We start from the raw sequence: 17935 nt of genomic DNA, 5'->3' as shown, positions 1-17935 counted from the left end.
TACCTGTTTGTTCCTGCCACTGCCAAGTTTGACATCTTTACCTACCATGTCTCTGCCGACCTCTCTGATCCTCATCAGACCCAACTACTCTTCCTTTGGTTTTGTCGACAGGGTTATTTAACTGCAACTTCACAAATCCTCATTTGGATTGTGTGGTGAGTGTCACACATTGTTATACTTTGTATAAATAACTATTTTTGTCAAAATCATATCTAAGGAGACTTATAGTCAAGAAAGAGATCACATGGGTTATTGTCATCAACAGATTTCTTGTGATTATTTTAAATGTAACTTGATACCTTACACACTCGGAAAATTTCCTCAAATAATGTACTCGTTTTGTGACAGATTACACCTTCTCTTCTAGTTTATATTACATTTCACGAGGTTGAAACTTAACACACATTACAAACATAAATTATAAGAATTAAGTCGGATGGTTAATCAATTGTTGGTTGTGCCATCAGAAAATTCTTATTTAAACAAAAATTTTGTTACGTACAATCACTTTTACGTATTTTTTATACATTATATTAATGTGATTGGTTAAAAGAATTATTTTATATTAAAAAATGACACAGCCAATCACATTAGTAAAATGTACAAATGAGTATGCAAAAATAACTACACATAAAATTTTTGTTTAAAATAAAGAAAAAATGTTTCATCTATAAGAGAATCTCCCCAAAATAAATACACAAATAATATAGTTTGATATATTATGAGATCAAATCACACTAATTTTTAAATTTATTTTTATGAGATCCGACCAAAAATATAACATTGGAGAATTCAAATATGAGAATGCTTTCTCCCTAAGGGAGGAAGGGGTCCATCTAATTAAGTTGTACACACATTTTGTCACGTCATCTTACAAGTTGATAATTGAGTTTTAGAATGAATTGAGGCAAAAACCATAATTTATAATACCCTTCGAATGTCGTTTCTTTGTAAAATAGGACATACTTCCTTTTTATTCAAATATATAGAGATGCAATCCAAACACAACTAATCAATTCCCCTCAAATACAAAGTTATTAGGCTCTTCACAATCCTATTCCTCTCCCTTAATTTATGTAATAAAAGTAGAATAAAAGAAAAACAAACTAGTTGAGAATTACCGGACAAAAATGTAATAACAACTAAAACAAGAGGACAATTACACAGGAAAGTCCCCGTCTCCATCTTTTTATCTCCACTCATCTTTTTATCTCCAAAAAAACATGGAAATGGTGTAGAGAGTAAAGTGAGAAGTTTGAGCAGAATCCCCAAAGGCTGAGAATTTATCTTTGGACCCCAAAACTAGGACTTCTATAATTTTATACCATCTAGATTCTAGTATGTTGTGGAATCTTCTTATCTCCAAAACCAGACAAAAGAAGAGAAAACATGCAAGTGAGAAGTTTTATAGAGAGGAACCCCCCAAAGACTGAGAATTTATCTTTGGACCCCAAAACTCGGTCTTTTTATAATTTTGTATAAGATACGCATTGTTTGTCTCTTCGTCCTCTCCCCCGGGTCTCTCTCATCCGCTGAAAATCAACCCAAAACCATTACAATTCTCTTATGGCTCTGGAACTGTGGGAGACACTGAAGGAGGCGATCCCAGTCTACACGGGGCTCTCTCCGGCGACCTTCTTTACGGTTATCGCTCTTTTCTTCGCTGTATACTATGTGATATCGGGTCTGTTTGGGTCTTCCGACCATCATCAGAGGTCTAGGGAGTACGAGCAGCCGTCGCAGCCTCCGCCGCCTCCGGTGCAGCTCGGAGAGATCTCCGAGGATGACCTCAAGCAGTACGATGGATCCGACCCCGAGAAGCCTTTGCTCATGGCCATCAAGGGCCAGATCTACGATGTGTCGCAGAGCAGGTAAAGTTAGCATCTGGGTTTGTAGTATTGAATGTGTAATCAACTCGGTTAGAGTGATATGTATCTTTGGGATTCTTGGGTATGTGAGAATTGTGGAACTTTTTTTGTGGTGGAGTGGGGGTGTGTTGGATTTTCTTTTGGGTGCATAGAAAGGCCTTTTTTTTTGGTAAGCATGTAAAAAGGTCATGCTGTTAGCTCTCTTTCTCTCCATCTCTCATACACATACACATACACGTACACACGCACATAAAAGGGGATTTTATTTTTGGATTTGCTTTTTAGTATGTCGTGACTCCATGAAAACGCACATTTACTTGTAGAAAAGTATACTTATTTCCACGAACGTAGTCTTAGCTCGTTGTTGAATTGTTACCTCTAGGTTCTTATGAAGTCAGACGGGCTTGTTAAATAAATTTTATTTAGTTTTTTTGTGCTTTAGGATCCATCGGATCTTTCGTATGATTCGACTTCTTGGTGTGGTAATTTGGTTGTCTAACAAAAAATAACAGAATTTTAAAATAGATTTTCCCTATTAATGTTTGCAATTAGCTTGCCTTTACTTTCCATATTTTTCTAATTTCTTTTCCATTACAGAATTTCTTGTAGATTTGGATTAACATCGTGCTAGGCAATGACATAAACAATATGTGTTGTATTCACAGAAAAGTGTGTTCATAGTTTGATACAGCAAACTAGATGAGAGAAGAATCTGTAGTCCATGATGAACCTCGTAGCTCAAATTTGAGTGGCACTGCCTTGAGGCAGGGAGGGGTTGGCATGTTGCCTTATTGGTTTCCTAAATTTGTTTTCACAAACCTTTTCTGCTTTTTCTACATGCTAGGTTTTAGATCCACTTCGGCAATTCATCTGTGAGTTTATTGTGAAACTTAACACTATTACCTACTACCAAACATCACCAGGGTTTACGCTGTTAACAATCAAAAGTAACTGCTTGTTTTTGTTGATTGTTTATGAGGTCATTGCAGGCTTGTAATTTTCTGTATCGGGATACAAATATTGTTATGTGACTACTGTTTTATAAAGAACAATGTTGGGAATTATCTTTTCTGTGTTTCTTTTCAAATTCAATATTTAGGGAGGCTTTTAATTTGATCACCTCGATTGATCTTCCTGGCAGGATGTTTTATGGACCAGGTGGACCTTATGCATTGTTTGCTGGAAAGGATGCTAGCAGAGCTCTTGCAAAAATGTCCTTTGAAGAGAAAGATCTGACAGGGGATATAACCGGTCTAGGTCCATTTGAACTCGAGGCTTTGCAGGACTGGGAATTCAAGTTTATGAGCAAGTATGTTAAGGTTGGAACCGTCAAGTCTGTTCCAGTGACTGATGGGGCACCGACCGGTGAACATGCAGAATCTACCGATCGCGATGTTGCTAAGCCTGCTGAAGATGGTCCATCAGAAAGTGCAGCTGTTATCACTGAGGAAACTCCTGCTGCTGAGGCTGATGCTGCAAAAGAGTAATCGTTGGGTAAATCAATTGCCACTATTGCAAACTTAGTAAACCATTTCTAATGGAGAAGCTGAAGAAGAGTAATATGTGGTGCTAGTATTTCATGAAACCTCGTTTGACTCAAGTTTAAGATTGCAGTCTAGAATACATCTCTTAAGAACGGACTTGTTTGAAGTCCGGATTGTCAAATAATGTATGGATGATGCTAATCCCTAGGGATTCAGAGCTGCAACTTATTCTATCACCTTCAGTGAATTTTCTTTGATAAGAGGATTGTGTTATTGATAAATTACATATATGGAGTTGCCTTATGCTTCTTAATATGCAATTATATTTGTAGCTTTTGCTGCCAGACCAGGATTGTGGTGGCAACTGGCATTGTTTAGCATATCTGAAAGTTTTCTAGTATTCAAGTCTTTATGTTGATATTGTAGAAACTCAGGAAAAATATTTACGTCAAAATCGTCACAATAATCATAGGTTCCGGCTGTGAACTACAAATTGCAATTTGGGTTAGGCTAGGTCTAGTGGAAGAACATCTCCATTCTCCAGTTGGTCCCCAGGGACGTAGATCTGAGCGCCGTTTATAATGGGGAACCAAATCTCCTCATAATATATTAATAGGGAAGGAAATTTAATTGAGGGCTTTGTTTGCTTTCTTATGGTTGGAAATCTTTTCGTGTGTTTGGTAGGGGTGAAAAGATAGAAAAGGGAAAATGACTTGTCGAACACGAAAGGCCCCCCAACCAACCTATAGGCTCAAACGTCACAACAAGGCTTGTCCCGTCCATGAAATTTAATTTAATTTTGATTCCAGCTTTTCATTCCAAATGGTTTTGGCATTCCTACCAACCTAGCAAGCAGAGATGAATGGTCAAGGCCCTCACTTCCAGGATTGAGCACTCGAAAATCACGCCCGTAAAAGGTTGGATGTAGCGAAAGGTCGTTTTCTCAATCTGCTTGTCAATATAGTTGGTACGACGTACGAAAATTTAAAAATTCTTTTCAATCACTATTTATTATCCAACATCTTACATAAAAACATCCACACATCTTATAAAACACCCCACATTCGATTAAAAAAGAAAAAAAACAAAAAAAAAAATATAAATATATAGTATGAAAGTGAATAAAGATTGATATACCACAGAGGTTACTAAAGAGAATCAAAACGACTTTATCATGAATGGTCTGTCTTCCAATCTTCTTCTATCCAATGGATCTTCTGAACATCGAATTTCTTTTCGGCTCACTCTTCTTCCTTGGATGTGCTGAATCCTTCCTTTTGGTCCAGAGAAAATCGACCCGAAAATTCTCTCTGTAGTATGCTTTAAGATCTCAAATGGCCTGTATACTTTCTAGTTCATAATTCTTGATATTGCTTTCTGGCTTTTGGTCCACCTGCCAATACATTTAGGGTAGTCCTGTGTGTGTTTATGGAGTAAGCAATATCTTGCAACTTGTAAAGGAACTAGATAGAATGAATCCTTGTTTTGATTTTCTTCAGACACTGATTGATTTGGGCACTCAATCATTCAACTCAATAGTTTTGAAAGTGTACCGCATCGAACATTTTACACAGTTGCAACTTGTAAAAGAACTCATAAATCATATAGAAAACCAGCTAAGAAATTCCCCGTGTTTTCTGTCCCCATATATAAAAGAGAAATATGAATGATATATTTAAATATGTTAAAATGAACCACATGGTCCATGGTCGTTATGGGTTCGGCACGTCTCTTAATTTTATTAAAGGAACTTGACAGGTATGCTTTGAATTGACCTTGAAAATAAATCCATTTTGGCACCAATTCTCAATATATCTATATATATATATATATTCTGTAACCATGATGAATTAGGTTTGTGTAGGAATAATATTATGTCTTGTTGTAATGCCAGGACACTTGAACTACTTGCCTAGTCCTGATCATATTTAGATGTTTACAAGCATCAAATGAGACTCAATATATTTATTTGGCTCATCTTCTCCATCATAAAGTTGTCTGATTCCATTATTTGTATGTATATATACGTTTCTTCAAACTGGCTTTATACATTCGAAGAGCTTTGAAGAGCTTATTCTCTCTTCTTTAACTCCTTTCCCATTCTCTTTTTCCATCATTTTTGAGACATGGGAGTTCACAAGTTTTCCCTTGTAGCTGTGATCCTCATTATTCTTCTAGCATTAGCACATCCTTCTTGTTGCCGGCAAATCAACAAGGCACTCGATGAGGAAACGGAACCAAGAATAAGAATTGCCGAGCCTTCTTCCACATTTCCAAGGCATCTACGTACTATTGCTCATTTTGCGGCATTCAGAGACAAGAAGGTGAAAAGTGCACACATTGTTTCGCATCCACGTATTCCAGGGGGACCAAACCCACTTCACAACTGATTGGCTGCTGATGCTATGTTTCCAAAGGATATACGGTTTCCTTGCTACCTCATTCAAGCATTTCTAAGTTTGCTGTTCTTCTCCATGGACCTGAAGGCCATTTAGCTTGTCTCGATATGAAGCTTCGAATGATGGATTTAGAATTAGCCATTAATACATGTTTAGAACATCAGAGCATAGACTTCAGTCATGTGTGTACTAGAAGAAGTATGTTTTCAACCTGTGGCTTTGATGAATTCAGTATTTATCACATTACTCTTTCGAGAAAATTATGATGAACAATGTGAGGATTTACTTGCTGTCAAGTTCCAGAAGTTTTGGACGAGTACCACTCTACTTTCGGTGGAATTGGAGCCATGTTATGGCTTAAATCCATCTTGAAGGAGCGCTCAGGACTCTCTCTTGTCTGGATCTCTCTTGAGGTTCATTAGTAAGATGCCAAGTAGATAAGACTCATGTCCAATATTCCTACATACTGGATTACCACCACTTTGCCCTCAATAGGGATTACACTTTACAGTCATGCTATGGCTTAAATCTGTCTCAAAGAGTGCTCAAAGAAAAATTATTAGTGTGATATGAACTATTGCTGATTTGTAGCAAAACTCGTGCTCAAAACTCTGTGTCGTCTGCACCGCTCTGTGGAACTTTCCGACATGTTAGTGAATTAGAGTATATCAACAGCTAGTTTTGCTTCTTATTCTTTCCCTAAAAAAACACATTTAGACTTTCCCAAATGAGAACAAAAACATTATCAAGCCTTTTGAAAACATCTTCACAAACCAAAGTTCTAACTAAGTTATTATCCTGCTCGTGCATGATCCACCATTCCCCTGTTCGGCAAGTCCAGATTCAAAGAATAACGAGGGGTTTCTTTTTCTTACATATTTAATTATTATTTTATCCATTCAAGAAGATGGCATATGATTTAGTTAGCTTAGGTCAATGGCATAAGAATCAAGACAAAATTTTTAAAATTGGAATAGGTCAGATCTCATGTATACGTTTTAATTTTTCTGTTTTCTATGATGCTTTGCATATTGACCTCATGACAGGTAACATATGAAAGGGCATATTTTACTCTTTAAATAAATGCATTTCTTACTTGGCTTAAGTACCAAAATATTGTAGCATACTAGAGGTGCATGAATAACATTAACCTGATCAATGATGATTGATAATAAACAAATATCCCAGACTCCAGTAACTTGATGATACAACGTGCACGACAAGGTTGCATCATGCTCTCTACCTCTTGAAAAGTCGACGTCTATTTCCAAAAATAAGTTTGTAAAGGAAGTTCTCATCATCTTTATGATATTCAAACGAGCTTTCAGAGCATATGTTGAGCACAGAACCCAACCAAAAACAAAAGCACTTTGTCTTGTATCGAAATTTGAGTATAAAATTGAGGTACATGTAACGGTCTCTCTATCGAAAGCGACCTCCTCAAAAGTAATCTCTTGGCATTAATAAATGCATGAGATGCGCTTGCAACAAAAAATAAAATTATCTGAGTCTTGGAAATGGATAATAAACGAAGATGCGAGCTTTGGCTGGTCTGACCTCTATAGAGAGACTTTCAACCTCCCAACAACTACGAAAAAAGAAAAAACACAAACAAACAGACTATGCTTTCTACGCTTTAAGCTTCCCTTTACTAGCTATTTTTCCATCATTATTTTAACTCATCGTTCCCAACAACTGGGTTATTCTTCTTCCTACCGGCCGTCATTATTGTGTTTTCAGTACTCATGCAAGGTTCCACCAGTTCTCGTCAATAAATTTAACAAAGTTCAGGGACCAAGCGTTCTTCCATGTTTCTGCGAAGCTACTAGATCTGCAATCCTTACCTCTTTGGAGTCCGGCCGGAAAAGATCAATGTCTCTTCAATTCACGCTGTTAATTCCTTACACAAGTACTCGAACCTGTACTTCTTAGCTAAACTTATAAATTAGATTTAGGTGATGTTTGGATATTGAGTTTAGTTGACTTTAGTTGAGATGAGAGTTGAAAGTTAAATAAAATATTATCAGAATATAATTTTTAATACTATTTTTGTTTTGTAATTTGAAAAAGTTGAATAGTTTATTATATTTTGTTGAAAAGTTTAGGAAAATTATAATGATTAAATGAGATGAGATAGATGAAGAGATAGTGATGATCCCCAACAAACACCCCATTACAACAACTACAATGCAAAAGTAAAAATAAAATGGATTTTGGGATCAAAAACTTAGTTCCCACCTGTATCCTGCAAAGAGGGTGCCATCTTAAATAACAGTTTTTTACATTTTGTACAAAGTTGTGCGAACTATGATGCCACTGTTGGAGGAGTGGATGTTGAAGGTATACTGGAGGTTGTTGTCTAGAGATGTTTCCTAAAGAGACCCGTTTCCTTGCCTCAAGATCATCAGTTAGGGAAAGTAGAAACATAATAAGAATTAGACTGACATTGAATAGATTGGACTGCGGCTGATCAAGTTTCTTCACGCTCGCCTGTGAAGGTGCGTGGAGACCAAGAGTCGGTGATTGTGAGATGGGGTGGGTCAGATTAAAAGATCTTGAAGTGACGAATCTACTGGTATGACGCGTGTTGCGTGTAGCTGTTGGAAGCATTTTGGCACGACAGCGTGTGAGAACTACTCGTGGATCCTCACGTGCCGAAATTTTTGCCCCAATTCCGCTTCATCTTGATAGGTCTGCAGTTAGGGGGTTGAGTGGTAGAACGTGCATGCAGTCCGTTGTCGGAATGCAGTAGATCTAGCCAAAACTAAGCTAGTGAAAATGAAAGATTAAAAATATTAATAAAAAAATTAATGAATAGACAGTATTGTAAAATGAACGAAAAAGAGGATGAGAACACACATAAAATAAAATGAGCAAACTTTTCTAGAGAGAAGCGATAGTTTCTCTTTCTAGAAAGAGAGGAAGGGTTTTTTTCGTTGAAAAACATTGGCACATTAGCATTTTAGCAATTAATCTTTCTCAACAAAGTTGAAGGCATGAACATTAATATCGATTAAGAAGTAAGGCAATTTGAAATAACACAAAAAATGAAGTAATTTGTTTTCCCTCGGATATTCAGCCTTGGAGCTTCGGTTAATTAGAATGGTCCAGGTTTATGTACAACCAACATATAGGTGTGTTAATTCTACTTCATGAGGTGACGCCCAACTAACTTATAGGTTTTACAGGATAGGGGACATAAGGTGAGTGAAATTGAGCCCCAAGTGATAGCATGCAACCTGCATGTTTGACTTTTAGGTTGTGTTTGGTTATTGAACTAAATTCAATTCATCTCAAATTAAATATTAATGAGACTCACTATTTTTTTAACTTTTTATAAAAAAATTTAAATTCATCTCAACCAATTTCTTACATTTTAACTTAAAAAATTAAACCCGTTTCGATTTTAAAAAATTAAACCTATTTTAATAAGACCCATAAAATATTACTATTTATAACTCATTTTAACATCCAAACGTGGTATTACGTTTGGATGTTAAATATAATTGCACACTATTTTCTATTTCTGATTTATTTCTATGATAAAAGAAAATGGACGAATTATTTAGTTTTAATAAATATGTAACCTTTGAGTTTAAACTCTCTCTTATAATATAAGAATTCATCCATTAAGTGAGGATTATCAAATAAAATGGGAGTGTTGTCTTCTTTAAAAAAAAAATGTTAGGTTTGATATACCTGAGCTACTATTTTTGGGCTGCATTGTATACTGTTTTTTATTTTACTTTTTATACCTTAATGTTCTAAATTGAAGTCATTAAAAAAAAATTTTTACCGAGGTCCGTTTGTATTTAGAAAATATTTTATCTTATTATTATATTTTTTTTTTAAATTTTCACACAAAATATAATAAATAACTCAATGTGAGATCTCTAATCTTATTTGTGTTTATAATTCCGTATATTTTATTTAAGTGTATTATTCTATTTATTTTACTTATGATAATTTTAATTTATTCTTGGTGTGTTTTTATTTTGTTGGGCTTATGTGTAGTTAGTTGTAGTAATTTATTTTTGGGCTGTGTGTGATGCGAAGCCCAACCCGTGTGTAGTTTTGAACCCAGCCTTGTGTTTAAACCCAACCCGTGTATTTAAGTTGAGCCAACCCATGCATCTTGAGCCCAGCCCGTGTAGTCTCTCAACCAAGCCCCTCATTTTACTAAAACGACGCCGTTTTGGATAGAACCCTAGGGTTCCATCACTTTCTCCATGCGCCATCCCTCTTCTTCTTCATTCTTCTTCTTTTCTTCTATTTTCTTCTTCTCCCTTCTTGTTCCAGCAGCTGCCGTGAGCCACCATCACCTTTCTATGCCAGCTCTGTGTCGCTCGGTTGCAGCTCCGAAGACTCGCTATCCAGTTGTCGCTCCACGCGGCCCCCCTTCCACCTTGAGCTCCCATTGTTGCCTCCGTGTCATTCGGCATGTACACTGAAGGCTGCTGTCAACCCGTCGCTTCACCATGCGACCCTCTCTGCCACGCATCTCCTCCACGGCTTGCACTGCCATTATTTTTCATCTTCTCTACCCGTGCGACACACAGCTCTTCAAATCGCCATAGTTGATCTATTTATAGTCCACGGGTTCCCCAAACTAATTCTTCCAAGATCATCATCCTCTTTCTCTCATTCAAGCCATTTTCATCTTTTGGTATTTTGAGTTTTATTCTATGAATTTGTTGGTGAATCCGAGAGGTTGTGAAGTGTTTTGCCGTGTTTTTCTTTGGTTGCTTGACCATCCCCGTGAGTCATCCGTGTATTTTAACTTGTAATTTGACCCAACCCGTGAGTTGAGAGGCCTTTTTGGCATTGCTCCGCCGTGAGCTCTGTCGTGTGCCGCCGTTGTTGAGCAACGCCCCTTTCGTTTGATCTTCCAGATTTGTTTCATTTTTCTTGTATGTAATTTTTCAATTTTAAAATAATATTGTTATAATTATTATTTGTAAACTTTTGATTTGTTGGTCTATTGGAATTGGGCATTAGGCCGTTGAAGTGTTGGGATGTTAATTGGAGTTGTTGGAATTAGGCCTTGGGCCGGATTGGAGGACGGGATTACGCGTATTGTTGGTTGTAAATTGTATTTTTGTAATTATTGTGAATTTGTAAATGAGATATTTAATATGTATTTCAATAAACTGTTGAAATATATATTTATCATTTTTAATAAATTGTGCTGTGAAGTCAAGTTATCTGTTTGGAATTGAGACTGTTGTTATTAATGGTGTTGGTGCATGTGTATCACGACCCCAAGCCGAGATGGGGCATTATCTCGGTGGAGCTCCTCTGGTCACTCGGGAGCGTAACAGACTGACGTGATGTTCCCTGAGTTGTCGCAGGGCGATGACGGGAACGGATGAGACGGTAACGCTCTTGTACCGATTTCGTAACCTTTTGGCTGACGAAGTTAGAGGATGCTTGGCTATGTATGCGCTAGGCGTAGAACTAGGCATCGCTCGTTACGAAGTCTCATACACGGACGTTAACCGTGGTGTGACGATGAGAGCCAGGGTGTGCGGACAATCCATAGGGGAGGTCGTGGTGCATGCATAATTAAATTAATGGTTATGACTGGGTCAAATGGGATTTTTGGCTTGAATGATTAAAAGTGTATTTTTGGAAAAAATGAATGTGGTTTTGATTTCTGCATATTTGTCAGTATGGAGACGTATGATTACATTAATGTGCTTTTAAATTTCTTGGATGTTGTTTTTGTTAATTACTTGCTGAGATGTCATAATCTTATTGCGGTGTTTTACCCTATGGTTCTGTCTTATGGTGTCGTAGAGTCTGACGCAGAGCCCGAGTATGAACCCGAGGGATCAACTCTGCCGGAGGTTTGAGTTGCTGAGATATTGTTCAGCGTTATGAGATTTGTTTCCCTTATGTTATTTCTTGTCTTTAATTTATCTGTCTAATGACTGTATAATTCTTGTAAAGTTATTTTACTGTTTTTGAACAATTCTGGTACTTAATAAATAAAGATCTTATTATTTCTCCGTTGCGAATATTGTTTTGTACACTTAATGCATGTTGTACACACTCTGAGCACTGGTCGTTGGGATGTGTGATCCGTGTGGTCAACATCCAGGTGTCACGAATTCCATAAAAATAACACATGGAGATCGAGAGCGCCACACTCAACTTTTTCAAATTCTAATTCAACTTTTCTAAATTTTAAAATAATAATAATATTAAAAAATAATTTTTTTTAATTTCCATCTAAAACTATCTTATCTCATCTCTGAATCCAAATCAACCCTAAGAGCACTTTCATTGGATTAGCTAAAAGTTAAATCCATTGAAAGTTTAGTTATTAAACCATAAAATGTGATCACATTGGAATAGCTAAATTCTATTCACTTCTACAATAATTAGAATTTAGCTACAGTCACTTCTAAAATTATTTTTGAATTTGAAATGAACTATTCATTTATCAAATACATTTTATATTAATTATTTCTCTCTCCCTTTTATATCAATTATTTCTCTTTTTTTTAAATGACAATTGAAAAATATATAATTAGAATATTATTACTAATTAATATATAATATTATAAATAGTAAAATATGATAAAATAAAATAAATTCATAATTAAAAAAATTAAAAATTTTTTAAAATTATTAATTACTGATTACTATATAATGAATAAATAGATAATTCAATTTAAAAATTTAATATAAATAATCAAAGTTAAAGAAAAAATGACTATTCTAATGTAAATACTTATATAAATAAAATAGATAAAAGTTAAATTTATTTTATATTTATCAAAAATGTATTTTAGCTTTAGCTAATTGAATGAGGGGGCTCTAATTGAGTTGCTAGACATTGTACTTATGGAAGGGACACAGGAGTCTTTTACTTCAAAGCGAAGGACAGCGCCGATCACGAATGAACAAAGAGAATCAGCATATGTCAGGGAGCACCGTGAAAATGTGACGACTGAGGATAAAGTCCCGACAAGTTTTAGGGAGCACCCAATTGCAACGCACAGGGTTTGGGAACACGTGGTTCTGGAGTTTCCCATTTGTCAAACCGAGCTCTCACTCCATGCTCCGTTCTTGAGAGGGCTTGACTAAACACATATTCAGAGAGAGAGAGCTATTTTCCGGCGATTTTTGGCGAAGAAAGTCATATTCCGGCAAAATATGAATGACCAGGGTTCAGATGACCTTCCGCCGGGTTGGACCGTGGAGGTGAAAGTGAGAAAGAACGGTAAAAGAGATAAGGTAAAAGGAAAAGAAAACAAAATTAAAGGGTAATTTTGGGTCACAAGTTTACTTCTTGCCTGTCGCATTTCAAGCTTAAAGATAAGATCTTTTTTTGATAAGTATGCTTAAAGATAAGATCTTCTATACAAGTATACTGTCGGGACTATTTATTTTAGCTTTTGTTTTCTCTCATTACTTTCTATCTCTGGTTTATAGACAGATTTGGTAAAGAGCATTGCTGCGCTTTAAGAAATTGGAGTTTCTTTGTGAATGTTAAATTGCTAACATTCTTCGTTTTCATCTAGCGTTTGGTTCAAGTTATTTGTTGCGTAGAGCGTGGTAGACGTATTTGATTCCATACGTGTTACATGGAAAACTTGCTTTCTGAGTTATTGGGAAATTCCTGAAGGCCAAATTATGGAAATTTTTTCCGTTTATGCTGTGAATTGTGATGGTGAATGCATAAAAAATAGATTATAGAACGATGTGCACGATTACATTAAGAGTAAAGAGCACTGATATTCTTATGCTGTATAGGACCTTAGAGAGACTGCTGTTAGGAAGCATAGGGACTAGGGAGTCCAAAAGCAGAACAAAATTTGTGCTTGGGTGGTTTTGGAAAAAGGATTGTCTTAAGAGGAAGATTTTGAAAGAGTTAATAATTCGTTTCTAATGTGTTTTTTTGTATCTTCTTCTGACTATTTCTGTTTGGAAATGGGAGGCCTCGCAGCCTGTGACTGAGTGCCGTTTCTGGTTCTGAAGTAACATTGTTTGACTACTTATGTATAGGATAGTTTAATTTGGTAATTTTGAGGAATTCTATGATTATCTAGCCAATTAATGTTGAGAAATTTTCAGGGATTGTGTATTCTTCATCAGGATCTGTTTATGAAAATTATCACAATTCTGCACGATTATGTTCCCGCCCCCCGGCCGCAGGAAATATGCATATTTTATGTCCTTCATACATTTTTGTTGGATATAGGACCATGTAAAGATTTTGTCAAGATTAGATAATTTTTTTGTTCGGGTTGTCAAGTTAATAAATCTACATCACTTATTACCTTTTCAGTGTCTCCTCCTTGAGATTATTGATTGAAATGAAGACTCCAACCCAGATAAAATATTATGAGGTTACAGGAGCTCTGGTTTATCAACTAGTGTGGTGATCTAATTCAGGTTGACATGACCATTTATGCTTAGTGCAGTATTACTTTGCTCCCTCAATGGGACAAAAATTCTATTCCGGGGTAGAGGTATCTCATTATCCAAACAGTCAAGAAGCCAGCAATCCTCAGCCAGAATAAAAGATAAAAGACACCCTTAAGCAATCTGCAAAAAATGTCTCTAGTTTAACCCAATCTGATCTTGATGAAATTGTTTATTTTTGTGATCTAATATGAATCAGATTTTATTAATTTAGAGATGAAAAATTTGATTATTCAAGCAAACTAGGTTGTAGTTGAGAAAGCTATAGCAGAAGGATTACCTCCAGGATGGATCAAAGAAGTCAGAGTAACAAAAAAGGGTCATAAGATCAGAAAAGACCCGGTACTCAACCTCTACTTCCTTTTTCTGGTATTTTGGTTTCAATCAGATTTCTTTTTTCATTTAATTGCAAGTCTTCCGTATGTCTTTTTCAAGGGTCATCTCACATTGTGCTAGTTTCTTGTCATGCGTTGCTCCGTCATCTAATATTTGAAAATTGTTTGTACTCTAGATGTTATGAATTGCTTGGCCGTGGAAAATTGTCTGTCCTTGATCAGTATTTGATTTCTGCAGCTCTACACTGATCCTATCAGTGGATATGTTTTTCGCTCTATGAAGGATGTATCTCGCTATCTTGAAACTGGGGAATTAGGAAGGCTTGCGTTTAAGCCAAAGGACAAAGTCAGCATTGGTGTAGAATTGGAATGTGATAGCACCTCTGTAAGTCCACTCATGATTGAATCCACAGAATCTTTGTCTTATCACTGGGTTAAGTTATTCTATCATCCCGCACTATCTTTCTTCTTTCATTTCAGCTTTAGGATGGCCAGTTCATAGATGGGCGATATCACAATTGAAGCTTTTGGAAAGATGGAACAATTTTTATTTTTATTTTTATTTTATGTTTTTGAATGAGATTTTGTCTATAGATTTGGAGGTTTGTTCATTATTTAGATCTATATGGTCTTTGGAAATATGTATTATCTTTTAACTGTTCTCAATTTATTAGCTCTAGATGAGAGAGCAAATGTACTTATTTAACCAGATCTTTTCTTTTTGTTACTCTCTTTGTCACATGATGTTGCAAAGAAGCAGAAATTAGCACTAAGTATCCCTGGGAAACAGATAATTTGTGATCAGAGCCCAAAGCTCAATGATATGGCAAAGGATGAACAGATACCTAAATCTGCGTGTACAGTGAAATGCCTTCCTTTCTCTGAGCACACTTCTGATCAGTGTAAAGTTCTATATTTTCATCTCAATTTAATATTATTTCAGTGCTGTCACATGTTTTCCTCTCATCAATTTTCTTTCATCCCCTGTTACTTTGGGTGGGGCATAGATTTTAATTTCATTTTATCATGGGAAGAGTATGATAATTCCCAATTTTCTTACAAAAATCATCATTGAAATTTGTTAATAAACATTTACTTTGAAAACTTAAGCTATTGGAAAATGGTGGAATGATGCATGGCAAGAAATCACATTAGAATTCGGCTTTTTCAATGTTAAAATTAACTTTTATTTCTTGTTCAAGAAGACATGCGTGTGTGTGTGTGTGTGTTAGATTGGGGTTTGATAGAACATTTAACTGATGGAAGTATTTGCATCCTATTCTTGTCTATCTACAGGAAATATATATATGCACACATGCACACATTTGTGTGCATTTGTGTGTGTGTGTGTGTGTGTGTGTGTGTGTGTGTTTGTATGATACACACACATGCACAGATATAGAAGTTCAGTCATGGTTTTGTTGATAATCCTTACTCCACGAGCCAAAAATTAAGATGTTGCATCTGATCTGTATTTAATACTTGCAGCAGGGAGGCTGGACATTCATTTGAGCAGCTCAAACCTGCTGGAAGCCAAGGTTTCAGAGCAGATAAAAGGGAAGAGTGATTCTGCTGAAAGTTTGTTTGTTTCTGCTCATGCTGTTGGATTTATTCCGGATAATCAATCATTGAGAAATGAGGGGACAATACATGAAGTTGGAAAGGCCCAACTTGGTATGCGCAAACCTAAAAATAAAAAAGAATATAACTTGCCTCGTCGAGCTTCAAAACGACTGGCTGGACTTGATATTGATCCAACCCCAGAACTAAAAACTAGTCGAGCCCGGCGAATTGTTGTTAAGCAGTCAGGGGAGGCAGGGGCTAGTACACCTCCATGTTGTTCCCCTGGTAGTTTGGCTCCTTGGGAATCCCAGCAGCCTACTCAGCTTGAGGGTGAGCTGGAAGCAGAGAGTAATGTTGACAGCTCTAAAAGCACAAAAGTGTTGGAGTCCACCAATAGAACACATAGTTATGCAGACTCGACTACTCCAGTAGAGCATACTGGAAAGGCACAAAGAGAGCATAAGGATGAGCAAAAGCAACAATCCTCTACTGCTTCGCCTGTGAGGAATGCAGCTATTTTGGAAGAACATGCTGGAAAGGTCGAAAAAGGGAAAGAAAACAATGAGAAACCAGATATTCCTATCGAACTGCCTTCCATGGATCTATGGTCTGATCCATGCATCCAATTTGCTATAAAGACTCTCACTGGAGTAGGTGTTGACAATCCCAAAAGCACAGAACTGTCAGCGATATCAACCAATAGTCAGCATGCTACTGGGGACTTGGCTACTTTAGCTTTTCCAGAGCAAACTAAGGTAGAAGCAAAAATTAAGGGTGACATGAAGCAAGGATGCCCAGTTGTTTTGCCTTTCCAGAACCTAGCTACTCCAAAGCAGCATGCTTGGAAGGTTGAAAATAAGTACAGCGACTATGAGAAGCCTGGATCACCTCTCAATATGACCTCTTGTGATTCATGGATGGACCCATGCATAGACTTCGCCATAAAAACTTTGACTGGTGCAATTCCAGTGGATTGTGTTCTTGATATTCATAACTCCTTTCAGTCACAACAAAGCTCATCGCAAACCCAAACAAGTAGTGGCTTGACCTCATCAAATGTTGCTTTCAATAATTCTTGTCAAACTGATTTTTTTTGTCAGCAGTTTGACACTCTGGAGAAACCTGATTATAGGCATCAAGCTCTGGTAGATCCTGTATTACTGCAAACAGGGCATGCTGGCTTACAGAATTCAGGTACCACTGTTCTCCACCAACAAAGTGAAGGGAGAGGATCAAGAGGCAATAGATGCCAATAATAAGCAATCCGTGTGTACTGACTTCATTTGTACAGCTTTAGAGACCTCGTAGAAAGATGCTTCCACGCCTATAACCTTTTTTTGTTTCTTGTGCTAATTCGCCACTGCAGCATGATTCCTATCCAAGTTGATTCCTTGTACTTTTTAAGAAGCAGCTAGGCTATAGTTGTAGTTATGCATGCTTGTGTCTGGAGCTGTATTGTTAATCAGGAAGCATGCATGGGGCACTCGTCTTTTTATCAGTTTACACCGTGTAATGCCACTGGGCTTGTGTTGCCTCTAGTTGCTTTTCTTTGCTTAAGCTGTAATTTCAGTTGCCCATCCCACTTTGAGTGTTTTCCAAGCACTCTAGTTCGACAACTGATGCGATTACTAGGAGTCTAGGAGGAAATCTTATGACCAAAGCACTGGATCACTGTATTCATCTTGTGATATTAGACTTAAACCACTGATATTTTGTTAAATCACTTCTGATAAGTTGCCATTAGTTTCATCTCTTATTTTCTTTTGATATTGCTTCATTTATGATCCCATTCCCATAATATAGATTTGTGAATCAGTGATTTGTTACCCTTTAACTGGCATCTGTTAATG

The 17935-nt window shown here is 36.6% G+C and overlaps 2 protein-coding genes across 10 annotated transcripts; both read left to right on the top strand.

The window, feature by feature from the left end:
- The first annotated feature begins 1439 nt into the window (after nucleotides 1-1439).
- On the top strand, nucleotides 1440-3732 carry LOC108998597 (membrane steroid-binding protein 1). Its single transcript, XM_018975180.2, has 2 exons — nucleotides 1440-1871; nucleotides 3010-3732. The coding sequence occupies exons 1-2, from the start codon at nucleotides 1567-1569 to the stop codon at nucleotides 3353-3355; spliced, it is 651 nt and encodes a 216-aa protein (XP_018830725.1). The 5' UTR covers nucleotides 1440-1566; the 3' UTR covers nucleotides 3356-3732.
- Nucleotides 3733-12727: 8995 nt separating this feature from the next.
- On the top strand, nucleotides 12728-17837 carry LOC108998599. Of its 9 annotated transcripts, none has more exons than XM_018975186.2 (5): nucleotides 12728-12996; nucleotides 14434-14529; nucleotides 14761-14907; nucleotides 15259-15424; nucleotides 16011-17837. In XM_018975186.2, exons 1-5 carry the CDS (start codon nucleotides 12916-12918, stop codon nucleotides 17339-17341), a joined length of 1821 nt encoding a protein of 606 aa, XP_018830731.1. In that variant the 5' UTR covers nucleotides 12728-12915; the 3' UTR covers nucleotides 17342-17837. The 9 variants fall into 9 exon arrangements, with proteins under 9 accessions (XP_018830731.1, XP_018830729.1, XP_018830727.1 ...); XM_018975184.2 differs by having other exon boundaries at nucleotides 14434-14556; nucleotides 15277-15424; XM_018975182.2 differs by having other exon boundaries at nucleotides 14434-14556.
- Nucleotides 17838-17935: the final 98 nt, after the last annotated feature.

Source organism: Juglans regia, chromosome 1 (genome assembly GCF_001411555.2).
Source record: "Juglans regia cultivar Chandler chromosome 1, Walnut 2.0, whole genome shotgun sequence".
Classification (NCBI taxonomy): domain Eukaryota; kingdom Viridiplantae; phylum Streptophyta; class Magnoliopsida; order Fagales; family Juglandaceae; genus Juglans; species Juglans regia.
Note: the sequence above shows the minus strand (reverse complement) of the source record. Positions and strands in the feature narration are given on the sequence as shown.